The sequence below is a fragment of the Nematocida homosporus genome, assembly GCF_024244095.1.
Source record: "Nematocida homosporus strain JUm1504 chromosome Unknown 4509, whole genome shotgun sequence".
Lineage (NCBI taxonomy): Eukaryota > Fungi > Microsporidia > Nematocida > Nematocida homosporus.
This window is the reverse complement of record NW_026250686.1, coordinates 107,186-128,178: the sequence shown is the minus strand read 5'-3', so window position 1 is coordinate 128,178 and position 20,993 is coordinate 107,186. Positions and strand designations below refer to the sequence as shown.

At 39.0% G+C, this 20,993-nt stretch overlaps 14 protein-coding genes across 14 annotated transcripts; 9 read left to right on the top strand and 5 right to left on the bottom strand.

The window, feature by feature from the left end:
- Positions 1 to 32: 32 nt before the first annotated feature.
- Positions 33 to 395, bottom strand: NEHOM01_0520 (uncharacterized protein; the record flags this gene model as incomplete). The annotated part of the gene is made up of 1 exon (XM_051489398.1): positions 33 to 395. One exon carries the CDS (start codon positions 393 to 395, stop codon positions 33 to 35), a length of 363 nt encoding a protein of 120 aa, XP_051345358.1.
- A 743-nt stretch (positions 396 to 1,138) lies between these two features.
- Positions 1,139 to 1,852, top strand: NEHOM01_0519 (20S proteasome subunit alpha 3; the record flags this gene model as incomplete). Its single annotated transcript, XM_051489397.1, has 1 exon — positions 1,139 to 1,852. One exon carries the CDS (start codon positions 1,139 to 1,141, stop codon positions 1,850 to 1,852), a length of 714 nt encoding a protein of 237 aa, XP_051345357.1.
- Positions 1,853 to 2,155: 303 nt separating this feature from the next.
- On the top strand, positions 2,156 to 3,319 carry NEHOM01_0518 (uncharacterized protein; the record flags this gene model as incomplete). The annotated part of the gene is made up of 1 exon (XM_051489396.1): positions 2,156 to 3,319. One exon carries the CDS (start codon positions 2,156 to 2,158, stop codon positions 3,317 to 3,319), a length of 1,164 nt encoding a protein of 387 aa, XP_051345356.1.
- A 230-nt stretch (positions 3,320 to 3,549) lies between these two features.
- Positions 3,550 to 4,905, bottom strand: NEHOM01_0517 (glutathione synthase; the record flags this gene model as incomplete). The annotated part of the gene is made up of 1 exon (XM_051489395.1): positions 3,550 to 4,905. The coding sequence occupies one exon, from the start codon at positions 4,903 to 4,905 to the stop codon at positions 3,550 to 3,552; it is 1,356 nt and encodes a 451-aa protein (XP_051345355.1).
- Positions 4,906 to 5,836: 931 nt separating this feature from the next.
- NEHOM01_0516 (U6 snRNA-associated Sm-like protein LSm1) lies at positions 5,837 to 6,268 on the bottom strand (the record flags this gene model as incomplete). Its single annotated transcript, XM_051489394.1, has 1 exon — positions 5,837 to 6,268. One exon carries the CDS (start codon positions 6,266 to 6,268, stop codon positions 5,837 to 5,839), a length of 432 nt encoding a protein of 143 aa, XP_051345354.1.
- A 36-nt stretch (positions 6,269 to 6,304) lies between these two features.
- NEHOM01_0515 (STE24 endopeptidase) lies at positions 6,305 to 7,522 on the top strand (the record flags this gene model as incomplete). Its single annotated transcript, XM_051489393.1, has 1 exon — positions 6,305 to 7,522. The coding sequence occupies one exon, from the start codon at positions 6,305 to 6,307 to the stop codon at positions 7,520 to 7,522; it is 1,218 nt and encodes a 405-aa protein (XP_051345353.1).
- A 236-nt stretch (positions 7,523 to 7,758) lies between these two features.
- On the top strand, positions 7,759 to 8,655 carry NEHOM01_0514 (uncharacterized protein; the record flags this gene model as incomplete). Its single annotated transcript, XM_051489392.1, has 1 exon — positions 7,759 to 8,655. The coding sequence occupies one exon, from the start codon at positions 7,759 to 7,761 to the stop codon at positions 8,653 to 8,655; it is 897 nt and encodes a 298-aa protein (XP_051345352.1).
- A 451-nt stretch (positions 8,656 to 9,106) lies between these two features.
- NEHOM01_0513 (V-type H+-transporting ATPase subunit E) lies at positions 9,107 to 9,739 on the top strand (the record flags this gene model as incomplete). The annotated part of the gene is made up of 1 exon (XM_051489391.1): positions 9,107 to 9,739. The coding sequence occupies one exon, from the start codon at positions 9,107 to 9,109 to the stop codon at positions 9,737 to 9,739; it is 633 nt and encodes a 210-aa protein (XP_051345351.1).
- A 1,267-nt stretch (positions 9,740 to 11,006) lies between these two features.
- On the top strand, positions 11,007 to 12,842 carry NEHOM01_0512 (actin-related protein 5; the record flags this gene model as incomplete). The annotated part of the gene is made up of 1 exon (XM_051489390.1): positions 11,007 to 12,842. The coding sequence occupies one exon, from the start codon at positions 11,007 to 11,009 to the stop codon at positions 12,840 to 12,842; it is 1,836 nt and encodes a 611-aa protein (XP_051345350.1).
- Positions 12,843 to 13,940: 1,098 nt separating this feature from the next.
- NEHOM01_0511 (uncharacterized protein) lies at positions 13,941 to 15,497 on the bottom strand (the record flags this gene model as incomplete). Its single annotated transcript, XM_051489389.1, has 1 exon — positions 13,941 to 15,497. The coding sequence occupies one exon, from the start codon at positions 15,495 to 15,497 to the stop codon at positions 13,941 to 13,943; it is 1,557 nt and encodes a 518-aa protein (XP_051345349.1).
- Positions 15,498 to 16,296: 799 nt separating this feature from the next.
- On the bottom strand, positions 16,297 to 16,914 carry NEHOM01_0510 (20S proteasome subunit beta 3; the record flags this gene model as incomplete). Its single annotated transcript, XM_051489388.1, has 1 exon — positions 16,297 to 16,914. The coding sequence occupies one exon, from the start codon at positions 16,912 to 16,914 to the stop codon at positions 16,297 to 16,299; it is 618 nt and encodes a 205-aa protein (XP_051345348.1).
- Positions 16,915 to 17,537: 623 nt separating this feature from the next.
- On the top strand, positions 17,538 to 18,566 carry NEHOM01_0509 (uncharacterized protein; the record flags this gene model as incomplete). The annotated part of the gene is made up of 1 exon (XM_051489387.1): positions 17,538 to 18,566. The coding sequence occupies one exon, from the start codon at positions 17,538 to 17,540 to the stop codon at positions 18,564 to 18,566; it is 1,029 nt and encodes a 342-aa protein (XP_051345347.1).
- Positions 18,567 to 18,779: 213 nt separating this feature from the next.
- On the top strand, positions 18,780 to 20,021 carry NEHOM01_0508 (uncharacterized protein; the record flags this gene model as incomplete). The annotated part of the gene is made up of 1 exon (XM_051489386.1): positions 18,780 to 20,021. The coding sequence occupies one exon, from the start codon at positions 18,780 to 18,782 to the stop codon at positions 20,019 to 20,021; it is 1,242 nt and encodes a 413-aa protein (XP_051345346.1).
- A 71-nt stretch (positions 20,022 to 20,092) lies between these two features.
- On the top strand, positions 20,093 to 20,971 carry NEHOM01_0507 (uncharacterized protein; the record flags this gene model as incomplete). The annotated part of the gene is made up of 1 exon (XM_051489385.1): positions 20,093 to 20,971. The coding sequence occupies one exon, from the start codon at positions 20,093 to 20,095 to the stop codon at positions 20,969 to 20,971; it is 879 nt and encodes a 292-aa protein (XP_051345345.1).
- Between the last annotated feature and the right edge of the window lie 22 nt (positions 20,972 to 20,993).

The window sequence follows — 20,993 nt, the reverse complement described above, 5'->3', positions numbered from 1 at the left end:
AAGTAGATAATACGATTTATTGATAGCCTATCTTAACTGCTACGAAACAAGCGCTTCTTAGCTGACTTACTTGCCCGGGCATTACAAGCATCTAACTGACTAATTAAGGCATCAATTTCTGAGTAACTGCCGATTTCTTTTAGAGTCTTAACATGTGATTTCTCCAAGATATGCTGATCGTAATCTTGATATCTTACTACACACATTTCACAAACACCTGGGCGGCGATTAGGCTTTTCACGTTTACCTGCAGGTCTAGGAATACTTGGGGCCAAAACAACTTTAGGAACACAATTTTCCTTACTAGTCCCTTCATATTCCTTATAAAATGGTCGATGTTTTCCCGTGGCATCTTCAATTAGAACATACGGATTCTTGAAAACATGATACTCCATCCCAATTTTCCAGAGATCCTATTTAAAATGAAAATGGCGGGAAGTCACCTATGCAATAAACATAATAGGTCAAAGACCTTCTTATTATTTACTTGTCCGATTAACAACCAGCTCATTATCAAGTAACAGATTGTCCCCAGTCATGCCCAAACCACTCCCAACACCCTACCTATTTATTCATCTACTTATCGCACTCTAAAATACTCAATCCCAACTCAATACCAACTCATTACTAACACTACCATCGACCACCTAAACTATTATATACTACTCCAACCAAGACCACTTATATTATTAACTACTTTATTTCACTTCACTTCACTTCACTTCACTTCACATTACTTTACTTCACTTCACATTACGTCATCAAACCAAACTCAACTCAACTTAAGACCACTCTAAGGTAGAAGGCCAAACTCATCCGGAGGATTTAAGTACTGAGGACCCACCAAACCAATACTAACACAATACCAACACAATACTAACACTAAACTCAATTAACTATTATCTGCACTGATTTAACACTACTCCTATCTTTCACTCCCTTACAACACCGACAACTCAATAAGTACTCTTAACTTACTCCAACCACACCACTCCAACCACACCCCAACCAAACCTCACCCCACCTAATTCTAGGTATTATGCCTGTCCTGATGTAATACCAGGGGGGAATTGACGTCTTTGCATCTTCTATAGACAATACAGACTAAATACTAATCTAGTTCTCTTTCTTTGTTTTTATGGACGAGACTGACGCATTAACTAACACTTTCTCAGAAGAAGGAAGAATTCATCAAGTCGAATATGCTATCAAGAGTATTAGTTCTGCTGGTGCTTCTTTAGGTCTTTGTTTCAAGAATGGGGTTGTTTTACTGGGAAAGAACACTGAAACTAATACTACTCTTATTCCAGATGAGAAGATTTACAATATCAATGATAATGTTTATGCCGTAGTAGGAGGTCTTTATGCCGATAGTAATGTCTTAGTAAACTATGCTCGTTTAAAAGCCCAAGAGTTTCTAGAGGAGTATGATCAGCCGATGAGCCCTTGGATGGTAGCTAAGACTATTGCTCGTATTCAACAAGACTTTACGCAAAAAGGAGGAATGCGGCCCTTTGGAGTAGCTTTGCTTATTGCTGGGTATGATACAGTTCGTGGTTATCGCTTATTTAGTACCGATCCTAGTGGTACGCCAGTTGAATGGACAGCCCATGCATTTGGCGAGGGAGAGAAGACCATAGTAGCAGCTTTAGATACACCGGATCTTTCTGCTCCAATGGATGCTGCTATTGCCCGAGCCTTCAAAGCTCTCTCTTCTGCCTCTGAAGGCCAGACTAATGAGCAAGCCATTGCCTGCACAATCCTCTATACCAATGAGGAGGGTAAGCACTGTGTAAGAACAATGAAGACCCCAGAGATAGCCGAAGCCCTCAGAGCCGCCAAAAATGAATAAATCAAATAGGCTACTACAATACAGTTTTATCTCTATCTCTATCTCAACCCACTCAATCCACTCAACCCAACCCAATACCAACCCAATCCAATACTAACTCAACCTAATCCAATACTAACTCAACCTAATCTAATACTAACTCAACCTAATCTAATACTAACTCAACCTAATCTAATACCATCTGAACATACCAGACTTTAAAGAGCATTAAAACACATTGAAACTAAGCAAATACTAAGCCAACACAATCTAATTCAATCTAATTCAATCTAAATTCAACCGAATAGACTCATTTTTTATTCGATGACGTGGAAGAAACATATTCAGAATTTAATGTCGCAACGGGCTTATGCCGAAGCAGAATTAGCCTTATCTGAAGTTGTACCTAGTCCTGAAGATATCATTCCTTTTGATGCATATACGGAAGTCTTGAATTTAGCCTTAAAAAAGGAGTCAAAGATAGGGATGGACGGATTATTACAAAGATATCCAGATATGTACTACCCAAAGATGGTTTATGCCAAATACTTAATAGGCATTGGAGAAGTTGATAAATCAATTGCTTACTATCAAGCCGCTTTAGTTGTGTGTACTGAACTAGAAGATCGTATAGATATGCTTAGAGAGTTGGTTTTTATGATGGTTTATCTAGGCAATGTAAATGAAGCCTTTCTCTATGCCCGCGATTTAGTACAGGCTTCTGCTTATCGCTGTGATATGCGTATGTTGTTCTGGATCTGTTCTTTAGCCGCCCCTAGTACTACTAATGAAGAGATAAGAGTTGAAGCCAATCGGATTTTACAGAAGTTGGGAGTTGCCTTTAGTATTCCTGAAATAAGTACAACCCAAAAACAGTATGGTGATATAAAGATAGATAGTGCTCCAGGTTTAGAAGAGTTCTTAACTATCAATGGACTGGCTAAACCTGATCACAAATCCGTAACTGAGATAGGTGTTTGTAGTGAACTCACTACTATTCATGATGCTGATCTTGAAGCCGGCAAATTCCTAGAAACTCTAGGTGGTCCCAAACACGTTGAAGCCAAAGTAGCCGAACTACGTAAAAGTGAAGATGTCGTTCTTCTCTACCGTATAGCCAATGCCATGTATACGCAAGAGTATTATGGATGTGCCCGTATTTTCTTCCGCGCACTTATTGAGATCTTTATCAACATAGACCAACTAAGACTCAGATTCCTTAAGCTAAGTTTCAATTGTGAATCCAACGAATTCTTCCGTGTCGCCAAACTAACTATGTCTTCCTTTAGTATGTTCAAAGAAAGTGTCAAACGTTTCAACATGTCCGTTTATCTTACCGGGAAAGGAAAAGGCAAACACCTCCCAGAACTAGAAGAGATCCTAATCCTAGCCTTCCCCGACCTCGACCTAATCAATCTCTACCAAGTACCTCCTCATATGGACAAGTCCCCAAAATCCCCCAAACTATCTTCACTCACTCTAGGATAGGAAATTACATCTTACGTACGTCCTAATACTATCTACCAATTCAATACAACATCTTATTAATATCTATTAACTACTAACTACTAACTATTAACTACTAATTACTCACTATTCACTCCACTACTCACTTCACTCCCCCTAACCTAATCATAATATAAATACGTAACATACTAACCACCTATACCTAATCCAGAACCTTTATTCAAGCACTACCACATGACTTATCAAATGACTTACCACATGATACTATCTAAAGACCCAAATCCAGCCGAAACGCCTACTTCATTATCATAATGGTATCTAGTCCTGAGAATGTACCCAGCTACAGAAGAAGCTTCAGCCGTAGGTGTAGCTACTGTATACCCAAATACACCTACTTCTCCAATCATATTCCCGATTGGCTTCATCAAAGCCCGATTCTTTCTTTGCGTTCCCTCTATCTCCTCCATTAGAATATAAGCCTCCTCTTCCTTCCCCGTTAAACTCTTAACCTTCTCCAGTACATCACCCTTAAAGTAATTATGACCTCCCCCTTCACTCAAAGGCTTCAGAACATAAGGCTTCTTAGGATTGTGCTTACGATACTCAGCTACAGTCATAAAGGACACAAAGAACCTTTCCACTGAGAAGTCTTCCGTATACCTACTCAAAAACTCCCGTTTAGCAAACAACCGTTGAAAGAACTTCAGTCCAGCTATCTGTACATTTACACTAGGCACAGGTACAGCCACTGTACTTTCAATTGCTATCCTCATCTTAATTATCTCTTCCGTATACTGATCAGCATTGTATAACCACCGGAAATAAACAACACTTACTTCTTCGCCATTATAAAACAACCGATCACCAACTACTTCATATCTACTCAGCATATCATCTACTGCTACAAAGTAAGCCTTCATACCTAAAGCCCCAACTAGTTCCAAAATCTGCTGCTTTTCCAGGTAGTTCTTACTACGGACTGAACTATCATTATCTAAGAGTATAAATACTCCTCGACAACCATACATTTGCTTATACTCCTTATCTATCAATCTAATAAATTCTTGCAATCTTTCCGGTCCTTCTGAAACCAAAACTTCTCTACCATCTAGTTCACCAACTGCTCGTTCAAAACTCTTCTGCCATTCATCATCTCCCATGAGTTCTTCATGCATTTTATTAACCGACTGACCTGCCACTACAAAGGCACAAGATACCGTATTAACTTCTACCTGTTTAAAACTACCTTCAATACTCTCAATATAATCAGAGCGAACCAATAGACCTTCTATCTTCCTAACTGGCACTCTTTCTCGCCTGATTCTTTCTAAAATTCCATAGATAAGATCAGACTCAATATCTATCGCTACTTTCTCTCCCTCCACTACTAACTCACCCGTACCTAACTCATTCAACATCTTCTCATCTCTAGCTATACCTAAGATCAACCGATTAACCAATAGTTGGACATTAAAAAGATCTTCAATACGATCGCGACGATAAACACTCGGATAAAGAGTTACACCAAGATCTTCTTCAAATCCATCAATACAACGCTTTAAGCCATACTTTTGTTTCAAAGCTAAAGCCCGTTCCAGAATAACCATAATTAGACCACAACAAATATTTTCATGGACAAAGAATCCTTCTCTCGTCTCTTCTTCTTTGATAAGACTTTAACACCTTCTGGACATAGTAAAACTCCTACTGCAACCAATGAAGACTGGGAAGTCGATTGGGACACCGAGATAAAAGACCAACTAGTTAATTTGCAACAAGAATTAGATACAATTGAAGAAGTCCGTAAACGAGTTCAATCTTAATAGGTATAATTCAAGATATCTTTATGGTTTAGATAGTCTGTTTAGGTTGTAACATATCTACCTTAATTATCTTCTACTTTTAGCCCGAATAAGCATATCTATATCTAGCAATAAACATGAGTTTAAGTGACGTATTTGAGTTAGTTTAGTATTTGGGTTAGTTTAGTATTGGTTTAGGTGGGGTTAGTATTGGTTTAGGTGGGGTTAGTATTAGTATTTGAGTGGTTTAGTATTGTCATACAATCACTATACTACTCACTACTTAGTACTCACTAATACACTACTTAGCAATACTAACTTATTATGACGTCATCACACACACACCCTTATTTACTCAATATAAGACTTCACTTAGCTCAAGGCATGCCTTTAATAGAGTATGTATTGAGTTAGTATTGAGTTAGTATTGAGTTAGGATTAGGTAAGTACTAGATACCACATCAACCTAACCTAACATAACTCAACTCAACTTAATACTAGTTTGGATCTAGAAGTCATATAAGTCTAGCTTAATTTAGACCGAACATAGTAGTACTTAGAAACTAACAGCCTAGTATTGGACTGAGATAGTACTTACTTAAGACTGCTAATAAGACTTAAATTAGATTGTTTTAACTAGATACTAATGAGATACTAACTAAATCAAAATTTATTTCGACTAGATCTTATCTTATCATGAATAGAACCAAAATCAAAATCAAAACCAAGATCAAAATCAAAGAGCAATGTAATCAAGATCATCTAGGGAGAGGTGCTTTTTCTTTTCGGCTAGAACGGTTGGACTGACTTGAGTAAGTTGTGAATTATCAAAAGTTCCAACTCCGATAAGAATGATATTCTCACCTCGAAGCATGTAAGCCTCTGAGAACTCTTCTGTATACTCCTGCCCGATAATGACGACCTCTTGGGCATCTTCTAAAAGAATATTATGATACTGGTCATAAGATCTGAGCGTACCAAAGACATAAGTACTATCTCGCAAACAAACAAATATAGATCGGTCTAAATACTCCTCTACCATGCGAGTTCCGGGCTCGGTATGCTTGTCCATTCGAAAGATTTTATTGGCCGGCTTTGAAACCCGATACTTAAATACGTCTAGTTTGTTTGGGTTATGGAAATAGAAAGGAAAAGGGGGGCTGTACATCAGGTTTACCAAAAGTACTTTAGAAGTAAAGTGGTGATGTTTATGGTAACTGCTATTATTTTCCATATCTCGATCTTTTTGTTTGAGATAGGGTATTTACAATACACCCGGCGAGTTTTGGGGCGACAAGAATTACCAGAGACGAACCCGGCTTTGGAAAGACTGATCGGAAAGGACCAGTCAGTGTACAAGAAGCAAAGAGACATTGCCAATCGTGGGACATGGCGACGAGTATGTTCGATTCTTTCGACTTTGATTGACTTTACTGTGATTGTGGCCTTCTTCTCGCACCGGATGAGAGAGGCAATTATGAAGCGATTACGAGGATATCGTAGCTTGGTGAGGATTAATTGTTCGCATATAAGAGAGCCGGATGTAAACTTCTTAGTAGGGGCTTTCTTTATCCTGGGAACGAAAGCGACTGTGCTGGAATGGGCTTTTAATAAGAATGATGGGGTTTTGGACTTAATAGTTAGACTGGGTATTCAGATATTTAGATGTACTGTTATAGCTCCTATTCTGATTTGGATGTTTAGTTCGGTTTATAGTAAGACGAAATGGGGACTAGTTCTTTCTTCTTATGTGGCTATTGTGATTTTGATCTTGATTGTAAACTGTACGAGTTTAGTACCGGATTTGACTGACGATCTGGAAGTGGTTCCTCCCGGTGTGTTTGGCGAGCGCGTGGAAGGCGAGATTGACCGGCTGGGTTTACGGAATAAGGTATTCTGGGATAAGTCGGACCAACTAGAGAATGCCGCTCTAGTAAAAACCGGAGCAGCACGACACGTCATGATTATGGGTAACTTGTTAAAGTACGGTAAAGAAGAGTTTATTGCATTTGTGGCTCATGAAATCGGCCATGCGGTTGATTATAGTACGGAAAAGAAGTTAGTGGCTACAGTTTTTGGTTTGGGTTTAACTTGTGGAGGAATGCTTTCTACTCTTCATTTCATCAGTCCTAAGTATGAGGCTCGGGGTGTATCAAGATTCTCAGTCCTGGCATTTGCTATGCTGGCCAATATTTATATTGTATCATCTATGGTCAACATGTTCTATAACAATCTAGGTATTCTTTCTGAAATCAATGCTGATTTGTATGCTAAAGGTCTAGGCTACGGCCGACACTTAGCTAAGGGTCTTTATGCCCTAACTGTGGCTAATAATGCCCCTCTATTCCATTCAGCACCTTTCACTCATTATATTCAAGACCATCCCACAGTTTCATCACGAATTGGCTACCTCGAGAAATAACCAATCCCAATCTCAGAAATAAGCATATTCCAGTCCAACTTATTCTAAATCTTATCTAACTTATTCTAAATCTTATCTAACTTATTCCAAAAACTTAATCCAAGTCAAATCAATCCACACTAAACCTAACTCAGTCATACCACACTAACCCAAATCCAACTACAACCCAATCTAAACCTATCTCAATATATAACCCCATATAAATCCTTATTTCTACCAACCTCTTTTTTGCTAAAATGATAACCCAACATCTAGTGATTCAAGTCTTATTATTTACCGCATTTAGTAAGTTAATTTGTGCCCATTCTCATATCAATGGAGATATCAATTCTGCTATTAATAGTAGTTCTAAATTAGGTAAAATAGTTATTATGCTAGTTGGTATAGTCTGGATGGGTAAGGTTTTGGTCAAACTAGCATTTTTCATTCTCTACCATCTACTTAGTCTAGTTATTAAGCTGATTTTCAATCTACTTACTTCGTTACTCTTTAGTCTACCTCTTAAGTATCTTATTTCCGGCTCTATCTTTACTCTAATACTTGTTGCGATTCCAACTCTTCCTTCTATTATAGCCTGGTACCGCATTGAGTCGCAAAAACTCCTAGCTGCCACCGCCAACACCCAACCCAGTAGCAAGTCCATTAACTTCTCCCATCTCTTCCAGCCAGATCCACCAGCCTACTCTATTCCCCACCAACTTGATTCTAGCCCTCTCCTTTCCAATTCCATCTCTACCACCACCACCACCACCATTTCAACCTCATCTCAATCCACAATCACTACTTCCAAGCCAAATTCAAATGCAAACCCAAATCCAGCTCAACCCAGTACTAACAATTTCCTTCAAGCGCTCAGTCGAATCCATCTCATCATCCAAAGCATTTTAGTCCTCTACCTCCGTAAGAAAGTTGTCCAACCTCTTCGATACATCCTTTCCCCAGCCTCACCTATTGCTACTTTAATTCAACACACAACTATTCTCTATCAGATTATTTACTGCCAGCTACTCTTCTACTATCAATATACCACCACTATCATTAGTCAACAGATCCTAAGCAGATTCAAAACCAACCCAATCCGATTTCTAACCAACTCAATCTCTATCAAACCCAAGCATCAACCCAATGAATAAATAGCTTAGTCACCCTATCCAATATCTTTCAAATCCCAATCATTATCTCATTGATATCTCATGGCTATCTCATTGATATCTAAATTACCAACTCATCACCATCTCATTACTATTTCATTGATATCTAAATTACCAACTCAACTCATCACAACTTAACTTAACTTAACTCAACCCAATCTAACTTAACCACAACCTAACTCAACCCAACTCATCACAACACAACCCAATCTAACTTAACTTAACTTAACCACAACTTATTTAATCATTTTTTTGTTTTTAATCTGATCTTTTCCCAATATGGTTAGTTTTTGTTTTTCAGAGCCCAATCTATCTCTAAACCAACCAAAATCCAAACCAACACCAAATCAAACCTTCCTAAACCACTCCAAACACCCCCAGCCAACTAGCCAATTAATTATTTTTATACCCCTCTCGTTTTGCATTTTTAACTATGCCAGCACGTGCCGCCACATCTTCGGGAAACAACAATAGCAATCGCAAGCACATTGATGTTTGGGATGTCGGAAGAATGCTTAAATTCATTGAACAAGAATCAGAACAAAAAGCCCATGAAATTCGTATCAAAGCCAATGAAGAATATTCAATCGAAATAGCCGAACTAGCAATTCAAAGTAGTGAACGAGTCAAACAACAGAAGTCTGATGAAATGGCTAAGATTAAGGCCGAAAAAACCATTGCAGAAGGAAAACTAAGATCTAATGCTATTTTAACCTTATCTTCAGCTAAAGAAAAGGTCTGTTCTCAAATCATGAAAGAAGTTTGTGGTTTACTATCTAATCGATCCTTATCTAAAAAACTAGCCACTGCTGCTATCTCTAAATTCAAAACAATTCTGCCTGATGAACATATGGTGATTTATGTGCCTGAAAAGGACAAAGCTTTACTCTCTTCTTTACTTAGTCCTAGTGAGTTTACCTTTGAGCCAATGCATCCTAATTTACTTGGTGGTATTGTTATTCGTAATACTAGTCGGACTGTGCTTATCAATAGTAGCTTCCTTGAGCGCGCCGCTAAGATAGAAAAGCGCGTTATGCCAGGTCTTCAGGCTGCTCTCTTTCGATAAGAAGCCCAATCTGCTATCTACCAATAAGTGAGTAAATAAGCATTAGCATTCGTTTTCTGTACTTAGTATTTAGTTTGTGTATGTTTTGATTTTGATTTGAGTTGGTATTAGGTTGAGTTATGTTGTGGTATTGTGTTGGGTTGAGTTGGTGTTGGTATTGAGTTGAGATGTGGTGAGTTGGTATTGAGTTATGGTGTAGTTATGGTCTGGCGTGATTTAGATTAGAGTTGTATAGTATCCAATAAGACAAGTATATCTTTGGCAATACTAACTCCATTAAGGAGATTTCTTGAGATGAGGGTGGGTACCATTTATTAAGTATGTATTGGTTGAGTTGGAATAAGATGACGTCATATTAAGTTAGTGTAGATAAGATATGAAAATTTAATTGGGTTAGTATTGAGCTGCTTCTATTAAAGTTGTGTTTTAATAGTAGTGGGTACTAAGTAGTGAATGGCTTACCAGTGGTCAGGTTGATTGGATGAGAAATGAGTAGTGGTCGTATGATGGCACTACTAGAGCAATCTATAATCTGTTGCTAAAACCCAATAAAGATAACCTTTAATCAAGGCTAGTTCAGTAAAATCCATTATAATACTAGTATTTGCCATGTTCCTTTCATAAACATTGAGTTCGCGTAGTGCTAGAAAGTTTCATAACATCTTAAAGTAAGTGTAGCTACAGTCGCACTTTATTCTTTCCTGATATATATCTATGTGGTTGTACATCATTTCAAAATACTTGATAAATACTAACTCAATTGGATGACTAAGTCTTTTAGATAAGGAGATAGAAGTAAACCGCATCCTAATCTCAAACACCAACCCAATCCTAACTCATCTAAAGACTTATAAATATTAGCATAATTATGACGTACCTAGTACTCAAACCCTCCACATACATTATAATGTTCAAGATATTTATGTCTTCTAGATTAGTTAGTGTTTATTATACGTGCTGCTTAGTTAGTATTTAGATAGCACTGACTAACTACATTAACTTAAATCTGTTTGACCTATTCCTACTTTACATTCAACAATTAACAATCAACAATCAACAAGCAAACCCACTCTATACAATCTCTATGCTGCCTTATACAAAGACTATCTCCACTCTATACTATCTTAATACCACTCTATACTATCCTAATACCATCTTAATTACAATCTCCTTTTATTTTACCCAATCTCATTTCATCCAAATTCAAATTCCAAATCCAAATTCTAATGCAAATTCCAACTCAAACTCGTTGATGACGTAAAATTTTATGGCGCACAACACAAACCATATGAGTATGCTTATCATAGATAACGGAACCTTTGAATGCCGCGCTGGTTTGACCTCTGGGACCGATCCTCTCATTAGAATGAAGAATCAAGTTTGCCGGATTAAGGAAAAAGACGGTAAATTAGCCTATGCAGTTGAAGGAGCGAAAAGAAGACGTATTTCTAGCTCAACAACAATCAAGTGCATGTTTGATGGACCAGTTGTATATAATTATGAGGTTTTTGAAGGCACAATTGCTGCTTTGTTAGCAGAGTTAGGTACAAAACGACCAGATACGTTGATTATGACTGAATGCCTGCTTAATCCACGTATGTTTAAGATACAGGCCTTATCAGTGGCTTTTGAAACTTTTCGGTTTAAACAAGTTCAATTTGGTTATGATTTTATCTATGCTTATGAATACAATTGGCGTAATAATGATAAGATGGATAAATCGGTTGAATTTAAACGGCCTTTTTGTGATGTAGTGATTGCTATGGGACATCAGGGCATAACTACTGTACCAATTGATCCATTGACTAAACGCATTATTTACCAGCAAGCAACTTTCTTGCCTTTAGGAGGACTACTAGCCCAGCAGTTGTTTGTTGAATCAGTCTCTTCTAAGTATTACAGCACCGGAGCCAAAATACCTAAGGAAGAGATAGAGGCGCAGTTTCGTGAGATAAGAGTGGCTGAAGATTACTTTGCCGAAATAGAAGAGGTTGTCCGCGAAGGAAAGGGCAACGTACGCCTAATGCCACCGGCCAAAGAGAAGCCACCTAAGCCAAAGATCTTTCCCAGGAAGAAAGTCAAAGTTGGGGCCGTAGCCAAGACAAGTGAGGCGGCCGGTGATGAAATAGGAGAGGGCGAAATAGGCGAAGATAATGAAGTAGGGGATGAAGTAGGGGAGGGAGAAGAAGTAGGAGAGGGAGAAGAGTTGGGAGAAGAAGTAGGCGAAGATGAAGTTGTGGTGGATGCGGATCCAGCGGTAGTAGCCGAGGAAGAGTTGCGGAAGATGAAAAGAGAGAAGCTAATTAGGGGGGCAACAGAGCATCGGAATAAGCAGAAGGTAGTTAAGTGCTTGCAAAGACTGGAAAGTAGGATTCTTTTCTTGGAAGATAGATTGTTGTTGATTTCAAAACCAGAAGAGTTTATGGGGATTAGGAAGGAACGATTGCAGTACTTGGAGAAATGGGTCAAGAAACGTAACTTTGTGCGCAATGAGTTAAAGAACAAGAAAAGTCAGTACTCCTTGGCTTTGCTTAAACAAACCTTAGCAGCTGCTAATCAAGAGCCAACTATAGAGACTTCTGTGCTACTAGATGATATTCAAGATGCCCAAGGGAGTGATGAAGCCTTGTTGGAAGAGATAGACCAAATAGATGCGTTTTTAAGACATCATGATCCGACTTATCAGTCAAAAGAAGAGAATCTTTTTGATCGGATTAGAAATGGGTATGGGAAAGATCGTGGAGGGATTAACATTAATATCGAATTTATTAGAATAACTGAAGCGATCTTTAATCCGGGTCTAGTTGGAATTGATAATCCAGGAGTTGTTGAGAGTTTAGCTGATATCTTTAAGCGACAAGATGTGCGTAATATCTTTCTGACGGGTGGATTTAGTCAGATCAAAGGCTTAAAAGAAAGGATTGCCCGTGAGATCAAGCCTTTTAGATACTTCCCCAACACGCCTAATATTGTGGATGCTTTAGATCCAGTGAATGATGCGTTTAAAGGGGCTTCCTTAGCATCTGAATACTTTCCAACCTACACTTTGGAAGAGTACAAGAAGAAGGGTGAAGATCTTGTTCCTAGCGCGGAATACGAGTAATTCAACGAGAGCTATAATTAAATCACATATTAGTGTTAAGTTTGATTGGGTTAGGTTGTGCTCTGTTTAGTTAGTGCTTGAATTGAGTATTGGGATTGGACTAGTTTAGGATAGACCTTTTGGATTAGTATTGGGTTAGCAGCTGCCAATCAAGAACAAGTTAATACAAATCTGGACTAAATCATGATATAAATAGGTTGGGGTCTGCATGTATTTGGAAGCTAATGTCAGAAAACAAGACAATTGCTAGACTCTTTCATCTTATTACTTTATTTCGGCTGATTGGACTGGCTTAATGTAGTGCTGTCATACGACCACTACTTAGTTCTCATAAGATCAACCTGACTACTGATAAGCTACTTATGCCTGGCAACTTTAATAAAATCAATCTGATTTGACTAATTTAGTTTTACATATCTACCCTACAATTCAATATGACGTCATCCCCTCATTCACAATCATATTTACTTAACAAATCACATCGATACTCGGGTCAAGGAAGGTCTTTAATATAATCAGTGTTGGCTAATGAACCATATCCAACCCAATACTAACACTATCTAATCTATAAAAACGTATCTAAACCTCTCGAGCAAACATAGTTGAATAAAATATATCACAGACCGCTTCTAAATCGATCTTTAGTTGAACCTATTCGAATGAAAGATTGTATTTCTGGCCATAGAGACAGCAACTATGCCCACCTGCTTAGTACTTTGGCCCAATAACGATAACTTCAAAGTCTCACATGCTGAGGGTTTTTATTTCAAACTGAGTGAGTTTAACACTTAGTGTGCAATGTTGTGCCATCCAACACAAGCTCCGAAATATTTCGGTCTCTCGGATCAGAGTGAATGTAGTGAATGACACGGCTACTGTAGTCCAAATTCAGTATATGCATTTTTACCGGTTTAACAAAGTTATATTGCTCCAAAACCCAATAGATAACAGCATCACCAACATTATCCAGTATCAAAACATCAACGTTCACATTGCATTGGAGTCTTTTGGGCTTCTCAAGCCTATAAATGTAGATCCTGTCGTCTATGCGAACATTTGTGATCTTAAGCTTTTTGGCTGTAATATTTCGGAATGAATTTAGAATAGCAATGAGAGAATAAGGATTACCATCAGCGAAATCGTTCCCATCAATAGTGATATCGGTGTAGTGTATATGCTGGTAAAAAACCGACCTTCTCTTAGCTTATTACAAGCAGAAGTCTTAGCCCAATTTGCAAGCTTAATATTAACGGGCTCCTTAATCGTTATAGATTCGGCATTTTTAAGTCTTTTACCAGAATAGGACGTTATTGCTGATCTAGGCAAGGCATCAAGCTTCTCAAGTCTGTTTAGAGTCTCAGAAAAGTCCACTTTGTCATCTTCACGATAGGTCTTGATTTTATTAACCAATACACCATAACAAATACAAGTAGCTCTTACTTGAGTAGAGATAGATGATTCAGAAGAGTTATAACCAACATCACGGCCTAGCGGAATAACAATTTTATCAGCAAAGATATAATACACACGGCGACGTGGTAATGTATGGCCACAATGGCCGCTTTGAAGATAGAAAGTGTTTTCTTGGATCATAATAGTATGGACATGGATTTGATCTTTAGAGTGGTCGCTCAGATATTGAAGATTTCTCCAACTAATCAGCAATTTTATGTCTTTGTATCGTGCAGTGCAATCCCCTAGGCCTACCATTAATGGGCACTGCTTATAGGTGGCCTTAATTGTGATTTCAGAACAATTGGTAGGAATTCGGGAGAGATATTCAAGATTAACCTCAGGTTTCTTAGAGCTAAGGGATACAGTTGCCTTGAAGTCTTTCGTTAAACATAGATTGTCAAGATGATGGGCAAGTTTATCTACTGGGTGGAAGTGGATAGATGAAAACTGTTGCTTTATGGCGATAGCATTCGCACCCCAGTTTGAAAGGTTAGTGTGGCCCCAAGCTACGAGCGCACATGGTGATTTAGGAGTAAGACCGATGACTCTCTCCGCCTCACGCAAACTAGCATTATAAATGGACTGGTTTTGGTTATTGTACTCTAAGGTACACTTCAAATTGAGCTTTAGCTTCTCACACTCAATCATGTTAATGATTCGAGTTACAATTAAGATGCACGTCTGGTGCCATTCTGACTCAACAACATCTGTATAATCAATCGAAGCTATCGAGACTTTGATAGCAGCGATCGTATTTAGAAATTCAAGGTCTGCGCTAGCCTCTTTGGCACTTGAATACTTGGGCATGATAAACTTCATCCGTCTGGCCTGAGTATCTACTATAGAAAGACCAGCCTTTTCTTCTAACCCACTTGAACTTAGACCTGGGTTAGTATCGGAGTCGGAAACTGTTGGCTGCACTGGAGTATAGGGTTTAACCAGCACCTTCAGTATACTCTCATCGAACTCAAACCCAAGCTTTTCCAATCTATTAACCATATCCTTTGGCGATTTCCAACCCGCTGGTTCTTTCCCATTACCAACCCTACTTCTACAAGCCAACTCACCCTTACTATCTTCAACCGACCCACAAACAACATTCAACACCACCAATAATCCAATAATAACCTTCCACATAAGTATTGTAGTTAGATAATTCTCATTTATACCCAGCGTAATTCGACTTTTGAGATAAGACATATTCAAAAATAAATAAATCTCATTAAATAGTCAATTTGATCATATCAAAATTCAAAAGAATTGGGTTGGTGTTGGGTTAATTTAAGATGTTATAAGTATTTAAGAACTGTATAACACTATAACACGAAGGTTTGGTTAGTATAGATTAGGTCCTCTTTATCGTGCGTCATCTTGAGATAGTCTGTAAACTCAGACTATAAATACTAATCTGAGCTTGTGATTTCTAACTCGAGATTTAATCGCACTCGCTGCGATCAGTGCCAAACCGAGAAGTATTCCAGAACTATGCTCCTGTAGATAACTCACTTTAAAGTGGAGGCCGACGGGGACACCACAGCTATCAATTGGTATTACTATTAAAACACAACTTTAATAAAATCAATCTAATTTGACTAGTTTAGTTTTACATATCCACGTTACATTTCGATATGACGTCATTCTCACCCATACCTTTATTTACTCAATAAATGGTGTCCACCCACATCTCAAGCAATCTCTTTAATGGAGTATCTATTGGTAAAGATGGACTTGTCTTATTGGGCACTACACTTAATATTTTGATTAACTCCTTACACACCAAAATCAACTAAAATCAAGGTAAGACTAAGTTGTGATGGGATGAAGTAAGTGCAGTAAAGTGAAGTAAAGTCAAATTAGACTGCTATTTCAATACTAATCCAATTCAACCCAATACTAACCCAATAAAGTGTATTTACCTGCCTGTTTATTGTATCCTAATGGCTATTCACTATCACTTAAGATAGCACTCACTTAGATAGCACCCGCTAGATAGCACCTACTAATCCATACGCCCAACAATCTCACGATGAATGTGTTGCTGCGGCGTAAGAATCATTGATTCCGCTCCCCAACCAGACAGGGCATCACGGTCTACTGCATTAAGGAAGGCCTGCACCGATGTAGTAAACAGATCTTCTGTCTCCATTCCTTCCTCGTACAAAGTCTCGGAAATCCCAGTCAAGTTCTTAGCCGCTGTTCCAGCCGTGGCAAACCAAGGCGGCGTACTAATACACCCAATACAGTCCATAGTGTAAATATGACTCTTGCCCGACCGATCAAAGCCTGTCACAATGGGATCAATGTAGTAAGGCGAGAATCTCTTGCTGTACAGAATGTAAGATAGTAGTGATGCAACTTCTTGCGGTTCTATCTCTCGACTCTGTGAGAGGCGGAACATATTAGCATGTTTGCGCAACTCCTTAAAGATGATCTGACAATCGGGCACAAAACAAGCTAAACCAATAACTACATTAGGAGTTAGTGTATATAAACGAGAAAACCCACAATGTTGAGTAGCTGGGCCATTTCCAAAACGTCTGTCGGCCGTAATAACAATCGCATCCTTTCCCCGCATAACTAGAATTGAACCACCATAATGGGTGTCAATCGAAGACATTACGTAGTAAATAAAAAATAGGATAAATATGTCATACACATTAGAATATCTAGACTGATCTTAGGCTGATTGTTAAGAGAGATTGTGATTGAGATGGGGTGTAGATTGCTCTGGTGTGATAAACTGAGGTATAATATATTGAGTAGAATAAAGAAGATTTAGGACTGAGATTGTAGTTAGTAGGCATTGTTTTTATTGAGTTGGAATTGGAATTTGGACTTGGATTTAGTATTATAGTTTGGAGTGGTATTATTTGGTTGGTATTATTAGGTTAGTATTATTAGGTTGGTATGTAACTAATAGTGAAGATCAAAACTGAGTTCTGTTGTAATTGTAAAGATATCTTGGGTTGGGGTAGTGCGATGTTGAGATAGTTTGGGCTGGGTAGAAATAAGATGAGATATGATATTATAAGAATATAGATGATAAGAGCATGGATACTGTGAGATGGAGGGTGTGGGTGTGAAATTGATTTAATGAAGTTGAAGTGGATGAAGAGGGGCTGATAAGGAAAGTACGATGATGGGGTGATTGATCAATTGAGTTGGTATTATTGGGTTAGTATTAAGAAAAGGTGAGATTTGATCGAATAGTGCATAAAGAGTTTTTTGTCTGGGGGAGTTATGACTGAATATTTAGAAGATAATTTGCCATTGATAGTAACTCATAATGGAACTTTTCATTTAGATGAAGTATTAGGATGCTTTATACTTAGTAAGCTGTTTCCTACTTATAAGATTGTTCGATCTAGAGATAAGGAGGTGATTGCTAAAGGCACGATAGTTTTAGATGTGGGTGGAGTCTACGATCCAGATAATAATAGGTTTGACCACCATCAACATGGGTTTACAGAAGTTTATCAGAAGGAGAGATGTGATATTTTGATGAGTAGTGCTGGTTTGGTCTTTAAGAAGTTTGGGTTGCAATATCTATCTCAGGAATTCGACTTATCTAGGTTTAGTAAAAAAGAAGTGCAGGAACTGATTGATCGGGTTTACTTTGAGTACCTAATTACTGTTGATGCTCAGGATAATGGTCGGGAGGCTTCAGAAGACAATTTATACCATGCTCGTAACTTGGGTGATTTAGTTAAGACTATGAATCCTTGGTTTACGGATGAAGAGTACAACAATACTACTAAAGAGAGTCGAGATGCTATAACTAACCGAGCATTCTTTCGGGCGATGGAAATCATGGGCAGTGATTTTGAACGGGCCTGTCGTGTCTTTGTGCTTGAACAGTATAACATGGTAGAGTTGCTTAAGCCTGAGAACTGCCAGATTATTGGTCAAGTTCATACTGGGCAGTACGCTTACTTTGCTAAGGCCGGAATGACTAGTATGGGTGTTAAGCATTTGAATGCCGTCCGAGGGTATAACATTTTGGTCTTTATTGTAGCGGATACTAATGTGTCGGCTGGTCAAACCCCTCGTTATACTGTGAACTGCATAAGCAAGAATAATTGCCACTATCCGACTCTGGCGCCCCTTCCTAAGGAGTGGCGTGGGCATCGTGATGATGTCTTCCAGATGAGTTCGGACCGTTGTATTCGTGATTGTCTATTTGTCCATGCAACGGGGTTCTTTGGTATTGCCACTAGTCGCGATTGTGCCGAGTATATGGCCAAGCGAGCTCTTGAAGACTATTATTAGGCACCGGGGAGCTTGCTCGGGTATTAGTCTTGCAATAAATGGTTTGAGTTGGTTTGAGTGGGGTTATTGTACATATGGTAGGGTGTAGAGTGGTATGGGCTATGGGCTGCTCCCAAGTTAGATAAATTCAATTTGAATCTATGATCAATAATATCAAAACATTTTGGCTATCTCTTTTTGTTCATTTTTATTTCCCCGCTATCTACAAGTCACATGAACAGAAATAACCTATTTAAATTCGACAATATATTTCGTAGGCTCAACGCGTGCTGCGATTTACGTCCACGGACTCCGTATGTTTTGGACAAAATCCGAGAAAAACATGCTAATCTAGCCCAATACTATCGTAGCTTTGACTCCCACTTTGCAATTAGAGATGCTGGCCCCGATGGAATTATACTAGTGGTCAACTCGTCTGTGGTGCTCTTAGAAGAGGACAATCTTATCTCTGTGATTTGCTCCTGTCAACCAGACGAACCACAAAGAGTCGCTTACGATATACATTCCCTCGGTAAGACTGTTCACATCTTCCAAGTCACAAATATTGCCGATATATGCCAGGGAAGCCTTGGTATTGGCTGGAATATTGGTATTGGCATTGGTCTCTGGATAGTAGCTATATTATTGATTTCAATTAGCTTTAAGCTAATTGGCTGGCATATGTTTGGAATTGCGGGTATTGTAATGGCTATTACTTTTATTGTCGAGCATCTGGTCCATTATATCTTCTACAAACGGGTTTCGGGTAAGATGAAGGGCTTTGCTCGACAAAGTAGACCAGGGTCTGTGGCGTCTCAATGTATTAGCCTGATTAGTATACTAGTATCACTTATCTCGGCCTCTGGCTTGCTGCGAGTTATTGATCATATTCAAGATAGTGCCTCTAGCCCACAAACTAACTACAAGAATCTTGGACTTACACATCTAGCTCAGCCTAGCTTGGAACAGATCAACCAGAGCATTAACGTCCTGTTCCATTCTTGCGAAATTTGGTTGGCAATCGTTTTGTCTCTAGAGGCCATCGCGCGGACTTTCAACCATAACTTGGGTAAGATTCACAAACTAGATATGTTTCCCTTTCTACTAATACCATACTTGGTCTTCTGGCTTTGGCTAGTTGCCTTCCATCTCAAAAAAGTGTTTATCGATCACATAGTGGGCCCGTTCTCTCATCCGTCCGAGATTCCAAAGCCCACTTATGATTTTCTAATGTGCTTATTTGGTTTGATCAGTATGGTTTTCATACTGGCCATGAGAACCGTCAGTGAAATCAAACAAACCCGAGCTAACAACAGTGACAAAGTTATCTTCCATACTACCCACCGCTATCAATTTGGTTGGGTCTGTGCAGTCTTACCAGCCACTCTTATACTATTGTTTAATTGTTGCTGCTGGTCAACCCTTATTTATGACGGGTTCTTTTCAACTGACACTGGCTCCTCTCTATCCCCATAATATTATATCCCACACCTAATCCCGCCTACTATCACCAAGATTTAATTGAAACTAGCGCTAAATACATACTAATGATAAGAGCCCCCTTAAAAATAGCTTTTCCGGCAATCTACTCATACATGTTCGGTTTATTGCAATGCACTACTATATTGTTGCTTGTCTCCTGTTGTTTAATTCCAGTGCGCTCCACTAATTTAACCACAGTTCCTGGTACCCCCATCACCGTTGTTGGTTTGGACATGACTGCTTTATCTTGCAACTATTCGCAGCAGCCTGTCACCTCGCTTCCCAGCTTTAATACCCTCAAATTCTCTAACACTCACTACACAAACTCAGCTCTCATCTACTCGACAGCCCCAAATATAACTAATCCCAACCCCACCACCCACGATATACCTCCACTTCTATCGCCACAAACTCAACCTACCATTTACAGCATCTCCCGGCCAACCAACATTTCTTCCCTACTTCCACTAACCATCAATACATCACCGAGTATGACAGATCAGCCACCCTCACCACCCCAACCGTCTATTTTAGCTCAGCCCCCTGACAGTCTTGCTCTTCTCTTTGGATATACAATGCCAGTTGTCATCCAACTGATTTCTACCCAACAAACCATCCTCACACATATTTATGCAACTCCATCTTCTTCTAACCGTCTAAATCCATTAGCACTTCTGGAACAAATAGATCTGTTCATGCAAGCAGTAAACTCCATGTTCACCTTACTTCTATACCACTCCCCGCGCACCTATTATTCTTATGAGGCCCAGTCTATCTATGACACCATAGGCAAGACCGCCGTGGCCTGTAAAAATCTCCTGCACAACCACCCAACACCACCAGCCCTACCCCGACAAGCACCACCAAATTCTCGAGGACCACGACACGCCCAGTTCACCTATCGAGCCCGCCGTGGCCGACCCCGCCGCAATCCATTACCATGATTACTCCACCCACCCAACACCA